The sequence below is a fragment of the Caloenas nicobarica genome, chromosome 22 (assembly GCF_036013445.1).
Source record: "Caloenas nicobarica isolate bCalNic1 chromosome 22, bCalNic1.hap1, whole genome shotgun sequence".
Classification (NCBI taxonomy): domain Eukaryota; kingdom Metazoa; phylum Chordata; class Aves; order Columbiformes; family Columbidae; genus Caloenas; species Caloenas nicobarica.
Window position 1 is genome coordinate 6,452,042 of NC_088266.1, and position 10,544 is coordinate 6,462,585.

The 10,544-nt window shown below is 41.9% G+C and overlaps 2 protein-coding genes across 4 annotated transcripts; one reads left to right on the top strand and one right to left on the bottom strand.

Moving 5' to 3' along the window:
- Positions 1–203: 203 nt before the first annotated feature.
- RER1 (retention in endoplasmic reticulum sorting receptor 1) lies at positions 204–6,811 on the top strand. 2 transcript variants are annotated; one of them, XM_065649972.1, is made up of 7 exons: positions 204–408; positions 3,033–3,118; positions 3,671–3,775; positions 4,469–4,568; positions 4,863–4,941; positions 5,048–5,183; positions 5,734–6,811. In XM_065649972.1, the coding sequence occupies exons 2-7, from the start codon at positions 3,038–3,040 to the stop codon at positions 5,821–5,823; spliced, it is 591 nt and encodes a 196-aa protein (XP_065506044.1). In that variant the 5' UTR covers positions 204–408; positions 3,033–3,037; the 3' UTR covers positions 5,824–6,811. The 2 variants fall into 2 exon arrangements, with proteins under 2 accessions (XP_065506044.1, XP_065506045.1); XM_065649973.1 differs by lacking the exon at positions 204–408 and adding an exon at positions 509–1,832.
- On the bottom strand, positions 5,460–10,544 carry PEX10 (peroxisomal biogenesis factor 10). Of its 2 annotated transcripts, XR_010607442.1 has the most exons (7): positions 10,419–10,544; positions 10,141–10,221; positions 9,259–9,665; positions 8,593–8,768; positions 8,175–8,310; positions 7,662–7,839; positions 5,460–5,569 (listed from the first exon to the last, which is right to left on the bottom strand). XR_010607442.1 is itself a non-coding variant. In XM_065649971.1 (6 exons), exons 1-6 carry the CDS (start codon positions 10,522–10,524, stop codon positions 7,768–7,770), a joined length of 978 nt encoding a protein of 325 aa, XP_065506043.1. In that variant the 5' UTR covers positions 10,525–10,544; the 3' UTR covers positions 7,199–7,767. The 2 variants fall into 2 exon arrangements, 1 of the variants encoding a protein (XP_065506043.1); XM_065649971.1 differs by lacking the exon at positions 5,460–5,569 and having other exon boundaries at positions 7,199–7,839.

The window sequence follows — 10,544 nt, forward strand, 5'->3', positions numbered from 1 at the left end:
GCCTCCCGCCCCGCGGGCCGGGCGCTATGAGGGGAGAGGGGCGGGGCCAGCCGCCGCCCCGCCCTCCACCCCGCGCAGGCGCAGAGCGCGAGAACACCCTCCTGGCGCTCACTGGCTGCGCGGGAGCGGGCTGCAGAACGCGGTTCTCCTGCCGCTAACGCAGCGGGGAGCGCAGCGCTCAGCGCAGCGCTCCAGCCCACCCTCACCCCCGCCGCCACGCTCCTCACTGCTCGGCGCCGCGGCAACGCCCACCCACTTCCTCCCCTGAGCCAATGGCGGGGCAGCGCCGAGCCTTGAACCCGCCCCTCTTGCCCCGGTAGCGGAAGTGGCTCCCTCCCCGCCAGTGACGCCATATTGGGTTTTGTGGAAGAGGGGGCGGGGAAGCGGAAGGACCCGGCTCGGCCGCCCGTGAGTAGCGGCGGCCCCGCGGGGCCGGGCCCGGGGCGGGGGGGCAGCCGGCGCCGGTGCCTCCGGGGGGTGGGGCGGTGACAGGCCCCGGGCGGGCGGGCGGGGGCCCTGAGCTCCGGGAGCGCGGGGGTTTCTCCGGCTCGGCCGCCGCGGCCCGGGCGCTGCCCCCGGGGCTGCCGGAGCGCCCGGATCCCGCCGGCCGGGGCCGCTCCCGGGCCCTGCCCAGCTCATGGGCGCCACGGGGCCTCTCGCTCGGGTCTCGGGGCCGAACGGCGCCGCTTTGGTTGTCAGTGAAGTGTCTCGGTCGGTGCCCGGGGGTGCGGGAGCTGCCGCTGCTCAGTCCCGAGGCTCTGACAGCCCAGGCCGCCCTTGTGATGGACGCAACTAAACAACGGCTTTTTTAGGATTAAAAAAAAAAAACAACCCCCCCCCCAAAAGCAAATAGTTTGCATAACTAATGGGTTATTTTCTGCTGTTTGCCCGTTGACCCTGTTGTTAATAAATTGCTATAGCCTGTTGTTGCTCCACTAAGATGTTTCCTGTATCAGATAAGGAAATATGTACGAGCAGTAACGTGTTTTTGCTCGTCATGTGCTTCATTTGTATTTTAAATTGAAGAAAAATTTATATTGTGATCAGGCAGTTGTCTGAAAATTCTGTGCGTCTCTGTATCTGATGATGTGAGGCATAAGTTAAATGTCTTTGCTGCCCCAGGTCCTGTCATTTTTAAGAACTTACAACTGCAGTGGTATTTTTAATGATGTTACCGTAACGTTTGTGGTAAAAACCGCAATTGTTGAAGTTCACGCGTTGGCCTAGTTGCTGTTTTTCAGTAGAGAAAAATGTTCTAACATGGTTTAGTTTTAGCAGCAGTCTGAGTTCTGCTAGCAGCAAACCATCCAGTGGTGTGTTGTATTAGTCTTTGTGTATCTTTCTGATTATTTGCTTTACTGATGTGGCTGGAGGGTTATTGTAATTCATTACACTGAACACTAGAGTGTTACATTATGAAAGAGGAATTGCTGCTGTTTAATTATTCCCTTGAGCCAATGAGATCTGACCTGTGTTCTTAACTGTAAACCACCTTCAAGGCCAAAAGCTGCTTTTCCTGATAATTGTCTGACTACAGATGTTCTTCCATTAAAGTTTTAACATGACAAGAAATATTAACTTAAATTTTAAATTTGTCACGTGAAATACTTCAGTCTATGCTGCTTAAACAGAGCCAGTGAGAGTGTTCTTTTCAGTAAAACTGTCAGCTGGTTGTGTTTCCTGGTCTGCTATGGACGAGCTGTATGTATTACAAAGAATCGTATGTAATCACACAGAACATAATTCTTTCACCAAGCAAAATGCCCACCCCAACATAAACCATCAGTAGCCTTAGAGACACGATTCTTCACTTGATCTGCTCAGGTTAACAGGTACGACAGTGTCATGTTTGGTTTGCTGTGGATGTATCTGTAAAATTAATTGTGAGAATATGGAAGGTTTTATGTTCGTGGCCTTTAGAGAATTGCTATCTGATCAATAGGTTTGAGATCATTTTGTTACAGCTTTATTCTTGAGGACATTTCAGAAAAACCCAAACTAAAGCACAAAATGATGCTCAGCTAATAATGCTGAGTAACTTCTTTCTTCTGCAGTGCAGCCAATGGGGAGAACAATAATTTCTTCCTTTTGCCTGTACTGAAAAAGTATATATCTGTATTGTATGAATTTCTGTTTGATTCTTCTTTTTAGCTGTAGCTTGAATTAAAGTGGACTGCAGCTCCTGAAGCCTTATAATGAATCCCGCTATCTTTTAAAATGTAACAGGACTCCTTTTTTTCCAATTACGAATTATTCCATAGGATGTCGTTTTCAGATGTTTACATAAGAAATATCCAACTTTAAGGTTCTGTGCCTCCCCAGATTGTCCTTGGTCTCAGATTATTTTTTGCAGCAGTCACTGTATTGCAGCATCTAAGATAATTTAAGTTTTTCTGATTTAGTAATATTTCCTGTATCTTTATTATCACCTGAGGTTCCTGAGGTGTTGATGCAGGGCTGAGGAACTCCCGCTAACCCCGAGTTCTGCAGTCCCACCCACAGCTGAGGACTCCAGGAAGTCATGGCAGGGATTGATTTGGTGATGTGGCGAAGATGTTTAGAATCCATTTGATTTTGTTTGGTTTATATCTTGAACTGTAAAACTTGGTTGAGCTTAGCTGAAAAGAAAAATAAAGATCTTAAATTGGTAGCAGAAGCATGTACTAAAAAAATCATTCCCTTGGTTAATTTTTTTAACCTGAGTTCAGAATCCTGGCCTTTTACTGTACAGTTTTACTCATGCATAAAACTTTCTGTGACTGCTCAGCTCTTCATGTTCAAGAGACATAAACTCATTGAATAATTCTACTTGCCTTTGTAAAATACACTGTTCTTTGCTTTCTTGACAGTTTCTTTTGGAAAGTAATTTCTTTTGGAAAAAAATGTCCTCTCTTTAAGAATAAAAATAGTTTGTTTCAAACAGGGCAATCCAAAGAGTCTCAACGTAAATGCCGGTTCAGAGTACGTATTGTAAAGCTTCACTGAGCTTAGAATTTTAAGTGTTACCTACGTATCATGTTTTGTTTCCACAGCAACCATGTCAGAAGGGGACAGTATTGGTGAGTCTGTGCATGGAAAACCTTCTGTGGTCTACAGATTTTTCTCCAGACTCGGACAGGTTGGTTTTCTGTAGGGTTTTTGTGGCTCTTATAGAAGCCGGTCTCATTGCAGCTTTTTAATCTCATTACTCTTTGGATGAGTTGTTGAAATACTAACATATATGCGAAAGATTTCTTTGGAAGCCTTTTAAAAATAGGTAACAAATATTATAATACACAGCTTAATGGAATATTTAACGTACGTATATCTGACATTGCACAGTGAAAATATACGTTGTTATTGTCAAAAATGAGTGACTTCAGATTTCACGTCAGATTCATCCTAAGGAAAGTAAACTTGCTTAAGATATTGACAATTTAAATTGCTTTACGAAGCTCCAAGCATTAGGGATTTTCTTTTGCCTTTGTAAAAATATAGAACTTTTCAAATGCTTGTAAGTATGCTTATGTTTAATCAGTTTATTCGTAATAAAGAAAACAAATGTTTCACGTTACTCTCCTTCCCAAAATATTGCTCACGAATGCTCACTATTGCTAATGCTGCCCTGTAATAAACTCTATTCATTGTGCATCATGTGTTCTACAGATGTACACTTTATATTTCTTCCTAGATCTACCAGTCCTGGTTAGACAAATCTACTCCATATACTGCAGTGCGATGGATTGTAACTTTGGGTCTGAGTTTTATCTACATGATTAGAGTTTATTTACTGCAGGTAGGAAAACTGGATTTACTGCTGAAGTAGTTTTAGGTATCATTGCTGTCCTATTTGTATCATTACTGTCCTATTTCTTTTGTTAAGAGTGTTCTTGAAGTATGACATTGCTTTGGAGTCCTATGGTAACAGCACACAGCAGAAGGTAAATTAGTCTGAAGAACAAACACATCTGTTGGTGTTAAACTCACAGCTTCAGAATGGAGACTGCAAATGCTTGAGGATTTTCATCTGATGGCACTAGAAAGTGGAAATACTCCATTAGTTCTGATTAAATTACATCATGAACCTCTGAAAACTCCTGCAATTAAGTTTTTAATTTTATATTAAAGCTGTGTAACTGCTTAAAAATGCTAATAGATTTTCTTAATCTTATTTGTATTGCAGTAAGTTTAGCCAGTATTTAGGTGGCTTTAAATGAAAACTGTTCATATATGGCGTCTGTCAGTACACAAAAGAAAGAGATTCATAAAGGTGATTTCATCTTTTCACAGACAGAATGCTTATTTTATACAGTGAGAATTTTTAATATTTTTAACAAGTCCAGAGAACTTTTTGTATTAATGTGAGGATGTAGAAAAGCGCTTCTCAAGGAAGCAAAAAACCAGGTAGTTTAATCTTGTTTGAAAAATCAGTATCTGAAGATGGTTTTCAGGAAGACTTGAATCTCAGCTCTGTTTTCCTCTGCTGCAGGGTTGGTACATTGTGACATATGCCTTGGGAATCTACCATCTAAATCTCTTCATAGCTTTCTTGTCGCCAAAGGTCGACCCCTCTTTAATGGAAGATTCAGGTATGATGAATTGTGTGATAATTTTGAACTTATTCAAACTTCCTGCTCTTTTAGTCTGATACAGTAGTGTAAAGATGGGCAATTTTAGCATGACATTGTATTTTTAGACTTGCAAAACATCTGTACAACTTGACAGCAGGAATTACTGTAAAATTTATCTATGTGTAACAGTGAAAGTTTTTATTTTTTAAAAAGCTAAAAAGTAAAAAAAAATCTGGAGTCTGAATAGCGTGGAAAATTAGTGTGAGGGGGTTTATGGTTTGGGGTCTTTTTCTGTTTTTTTTTTTTTTGTAGATGATGGTCCTTCCTTACCTACAAGGCAAAATGAAGAATTTCGGCCTTTCATTAGAAGGCTCCCAGAGTTTAAATTCTGGTGAGTGGATCCATTTGCCCATGCTCCATTTTTGAAAAATATAACTATCTGTATCAAACTAGTGGTAGCTGGGGTTGAAGGATTAATTGTTAATATTATTTTTAAGGCACTCTGCCACTAAAGGAATCCTGGTTGCTATGGCATGCACATTCTTCGAGGCTTTCAACGTTCCTGTTTTTTGGCCAATCCTTGTGATGTACTTCATTATGCTATTCTGTATCACAATGAAGAGGCAAATCAAGGTAACTTGCCAAGGATAGTAGGGTTTGTGATGTCAGAATGTACAGTATTGTTCCAAGTGGTCCATGCAGCTGAGCACTTCAAAGGCATTTCATGTATTACACACACTTCTGTTACCAGAGGAACTGGAACAACTAATGTTCAAGCGTTGCATATTTGCAGCTTTGAGCAATTTTTTTCTCAGACATTCAGAATTTTGCATAGGTGCCATTATTCAAAGTTGTGAATTAAAGACAAAAGGGCAGTAAAGAATTAATAGCTCTGTGAAACACTAATACCTCTAGGCTCTCTGCAGTTTTCTCTGGTCCCCCAATCAATAATCTTCACTGTGCTGTGTAAGTTGTTGGATGTTCCCAAATTTGAGATTGGTAAGATGATGCTCATACCCCTATTTAGACGGAAAGTAGCATATGATGAGCCATTTCATTACCTTTAAAATACTGAAGAACTGTCTTTCTACAGGACTTTGTAATTTACAATGTGTATTATAAAACATGTTTGTAAATATTATGTAAGTTTCTTGCCTCAAAAATGGATCTCTTTTCTTTCCAGCACATGATAAAGTACAGATATATACCCTTCACGCACGGCAAGAGGAAATACAAAGGGAAAGAAGATGTGGGAAAGACCTTTGCAAGCTAGAAGATGCAATCAACCTGTTGACCAATTCTAACTAAAGGAACGATTTTGAGCCATTGTAACAATGCCTTTTTTCTTCATAAAAAATTATTAACGAGAGTGGTGACAAAGCAGTTGAATTTTCGTTTTAAGAGGATCTTGCTATTTTTATCTGAAATATTGGTTTCTTGAAGAAACTGGCATTCTAACCAAATTGCATTGAGTTTCTTATCAAGAAGTTGGAGAAACTTTGGCTAATCCCATGGATTTGGGATAATGTATTTCTTTCAAGATCCGTTGCACTGGAGAGATTAATGGCTGAGAGTTGGACATTTTTACATAGTTCTCCTGCTCAATATCACCCTGCCTGAAGTGCTGTGCACATATGCGGAGGAGAAACGTCAGCTGGCACACGTGATGCTGTTTTCTGCTTCATGGCCGTGTGCTGTTTTCATAGAAAAATTCAGTAGACCTAGATAGATGCAGAACTTAAGCCAGTTTCCTAAATGCATGGTATTACTGAGTTACAATCAAACAAATATATATAGGAATAAGAAACCTACTAAATTATAGGGTTTGCAATAGGGAGAAAACACTCATATAGCTTCAGAAGTAACTCATTTGTGTCGGGTTTTAATGCCAGTTTCACCATTACATCTCCCAGCAGATGCTAAAATTGGGCTTTCTCATGATGACTGAAAACTTTGTCCAAACTCTATCCCAATTTCCTCTGAGGACCTGGAATTATAAAAATATATATTTTAATTGTTGTTAGTTGGAGTTTCTTTCATACTTAAGGGTTTCTTGATTAATTTAAGCCCCTCCAGAATATGCCCTAACTGGCCACAGCAGACACACGGTGTGGGGTTTAACACAGCTTTTCATTTTCTATGGGGGAAAAAAAAAATCAGAGATAAATGACCTGCATGTAAACTTTTTCATGTGATACAACTGCAGTTTTATCAAGTGACTTTTTAATTCCAAAATTTATTAAAGACAGTGTCGCCCTTTACTTGTTCTCTATCTTTATATACATGTATTGATCTAACAGTATTTATGGCTCCTTTTCAATAATGGTTACCCTCAATTTATCTTCACGCAATGCCTTTTTCAGCTCTCCAGGGAGCATTCACTTGCAGAAAGCAGGAAAATATTAGCTCTTGGAAGGTTCTGAATGGAAATTGGTGGGACTTAATTGGAAAACCTGTGTAGGAACACTTTCCTTCGCTTTTGACAAATGAAGTTATGATGGAGCTCTGGAATTCAGCCTTCATTAGTCCTGGGAAAATGACAGGGATTTTAGTTCACCTTGACCTGTTCTTTGTTTGTTTTATGAGCAGTGTGGAAACCAGTAATGTCAAAATGGAAATTTACGGAAACACAGTATCCAGAAAGGGCATTATAAAAGTACCAGTCATAGATGCTTGCAGTTTATTCCCTAAAAATCTGAAAGCCCCGACTTGGTGAAGTTGTCTTCAGGTTTGCTGGAGTTTCTGAATGACATGGGCAAATCAGGGAGAAAAATACCATGTTTGTTATGTTTATTAAGATTAAAATCAGCAACTGGGATGACTCCTACTAAACAACAAAGTGTTAATGACATCCATTACAAGTTAAACATTTGAACCTCCACTTCATGTCAAAATGTAGTGGCAGCTTGAGATGAATGCCTTCCCAGGTGGGAACAGGTGCTCTACATTCAGTGAGATTAACAGTTTTCAGATTTGGATTATACATGATGTTGGGACAAGGGTACAGTTTTCTAGCTGACTCTTGGCACACAACAGCCAGACAAGCTTCATGGCATTTTGTTAAACTTCCTGTAAAACAGGAATGAAGTGGCACCTGGCACAGGCACTTACCAGTTTTAGAATAAAGTTTTTTCTTGGACTAACTCAAGCTGTATGACAACTTTATAAAGGGTGCAAGAGTTGAGGCTGTTGTCTTGAAACAGAATAGATTTTTCCTTTACAGTTGATAGTGACGCAGGTAGATCAGTTTCTGAGGATGAAACTTCTCTCTGCACAGTGGACATTCCGTCTACAAAAAGAAAATAAATTAGATAACATTTACTGAATTGCTGTATTTAAAAGTTTAAAAAAAATCCAAATAGAACTGTTTAGCTACTTCTAGAAGATAATCGGCATCCATAATGGTTTTTTTTTTCCGGACCAGTTTGTGATAAGCCGAGAAGTGCTTACTGGAGGGGTGGGTAGTATGGTTTGTGTTAGGCATAGTCATTCTATTCTAATAAAATATATAGGTCCTGGTAAACTCTTGTGGGGAGATTTTCAGGCGAGAGGCTGATGGGTATTTTCAAGCAGAAATTTTATCACGTTTACCCCTTGCAGTCCCTGTTTGTCCTGTGTACTTACTCGGGTGTTACACCACTCTGTGATGCACTCCCAGCAGAACAGGTGCCCGCAAGGTGTGGCTGTCGTATGTCTCCGTTCCTCCAAACACAAAGTGCAGCGGGAGTGGCGCCCACTAGTTTTTTCCATGGTCATATTTCTAATTAACATAGTTATATATTAATTTTATTTAGCCTGCTTGTAAGAAATATTTGATAACACAATCCTAAAGTAAACCCCATCTTCAAGTGTTAACCTTCTTTGTGAAGACCTCAAAAACAAGAAAGCAAAGAATGAAATCTAAGAGATGCTTAAACATCAAGGAATGCATCAGGTTCTAACTGAAGTCAAAGTGCGACTCCAGTCTTCTCCCTGTTCATGAAAGCTATCACATTTCCCACCCCTGCTTCCACCCCACCCTAGTAAGTAAAAATCATCGTACTTGTGATGAGCTAGGTTGCGGTGCAGTTTCCATTCCTGCCTTGCTCTCTGCCTCTGTTTAAAGCTGTACATCTGAACACCAATTGTTAGAAGAAGATGGAAGAGTGAAATTATTCCTAGAAACTTGTAACTTGATCGAATATTCTGATCTTCTCCTTGCAGTCCTCCAAAATGCAGCTGCATAAATCACAGAAATAGAAATGTTTCGTTACTGCAGTTTGATGAATCTATACACATGCTCCCCCCCCCAATATCAATATACTCTTCATTTAGGTTTCTCACTTCTGTCAAAAAAACCTGCCATGTTTTTAGGACTTATCAACCTGCTCTGTCTGGAGGTCTGTCTAAACATGTACTGATTTTTGTTCAAAACTATATTTAAGTATTTCCCATGGTTTTATTAAGTTAATTCTCACTTTCCGTGTATTTTTAAAAGACAGACTGGGCTAGATAATGTTCTAAAATTACATACGGTATGAACTTCTGACAGTGCATTCACATATATTAGCCATAAGCTTTCGATGGCAGGAACTCTCAGCCAGTCTGCTCTGCCCATGTTATAATCAGCCACAGCCAAATTCTATCTCCCTTTTACACACATGGCATCCCAAAGAGGCCAAAATTCTGCAGCTGACACCACCTTTAAACAAGAAATACATCCACTTACATATGTGATTCCTGCGATTCTTTTAGACAGGTGATAAAAAGTGCCACTGATGTAGAATAGTGCCAGATGTAGTCGATGAAGCAAAGGTACGCTTTGCTTAAGAACGTACACAATTTGTAAGACCGTTTTCTTCTGCTGCTCTGTCAGCTTCCCAACTTGCTTCTGTACCCAGTTTCGTATTAATGTCCTACTCCATGAGCCAAGTGCTGGGTTGCCCTGCAAGGTTCTGGACTCCTCAGCTTCTGTCTGCAGCTCGTGTTCCAGACACGATAATCCCTTGTCCAAGCAATAGGGTACTACGGTATGAAGAGCAACGAAGACGGCCCGTCGAAGAAAAGCAGGTACCTTTTTCTTGGTTGAGTCGACTTGAACAATGTTAACGTACTCTTCACCCAGAGTCTGGTACCCTGAACGATGTAACAGAAAACATACACGGTAAGACGGTGACCGCGATGTCATTCTCTGTGTGACAGGCTGCTCCGCTCAGAACACAACAGAGTTTTAGAAATAGTTGCATTTTTTTTTGTGTTGAATGAGGTGAACGTTAATCTGCAGCAACAGGTTTAGGCTTAAAGCAGGGATACTTTTTAATAGTGTCATGCATCCCTTTTTTAAAAGAACATACATCGGGGTTGATAAACTGCTGCACTTGAACTCAAACTTATGACAATTTAGTGGTTTCATATTTAATAAAAGGCATTTATAGAAAACAAACAAAAACCACCTACATTAAAGAAAACCACTGTCACGCGGCCTCATTGCAGTTGGTGGTTGCCAACTTACAGCAGGTGCCTGGGACAGATAGCTCCTTTTTGCTGGGACAAACAGCTCATTTTTCACACTTGGGAGAAACGCCAGATCTGAGGTGAGCCGGCCCGTTACCTGACAGGGTGGTGAGGACGAAATAGGCCACGTCAGAGAGCAGCTCCATCTCCCTCCTCCACTCCAGCCACTTCTTGGCACCTGAGGGATCGTTCCAGTCACTTGATGTGAAATTCGTACCGACTCCCCCCAGACCCCCCAGCACCGCATTAACCCCCCGCCCCATCCCGAGCTCTGAGGGGACCCGCTGCCACCGCCGCCCCGCGGCCCAGCCCCTCGGCGGGGCTCGGGCTGCGGAGAAGCCCCCACGGGAGGCGTTACGCACGGCGGGGAGTTACCCGCGAGCCCGTGCAGCGCGGTGCCGGCCCCGCTCCGCAGCCCGCTCCGGTACAGCTCGTCCTTCTGCGCGCAGCGCACCAGCCGCGCCGGCCCCGCCGCCGCCATGGCGGGCGGAAGGACACGCC

What these genes read in the sequence shown, in the direction of transcription:
- RER1 (XM_065649972.1), top strand. Translation starts at nt 3,038, where the DNA reads ATGTCAGAAGGGGACAGTATTGGTGAGTCTGTGCATGGAAAACCTTCT. An exon ending in TTAGAGTTTATTTACTGCAG is followed by an intron (nt 3,776 to 4,468) that starts GTAGGAAAACTG and finishes CCTCTGCTGCAG; the next exon opens with GGTTGGTACATTGTGACATA. An exon ending in CTCCCAGAGTTTAAATTCTG is followed by an intron (nt 4,942 to 5,047) that starts GTGAGTGGATCC and finishes ATTATTTTTAAG; the next exon opens with GCACTCTGCCACTAAAGGAA.
- PEX10 (XM_065649971.1), bottom strand. Translation starts at nt 10,524, where the DNA reads ATGGCGGCGGCGGGGCCGGCGCGGCTGGTGCGCTGCGCGCAGAAGGAC. An exon ending in CGCAACCTAGCTCATCACAA is followed by an intron (nt 8,311 to 8,592) that starts GTACGATGATTT and finishes TATGTTAATTAG; the next exon opens with AAATATGACCATGGAAAAAA. An exon ending in CAGAGTGGTGTAACACCCGA is followed by an intron (nt 7,840 to 8,174) that starts GTAAGTACACAG and finishes TTCTTTTTGTAG; the next exon opens with ACGGAATGTCCACTGTGCAG.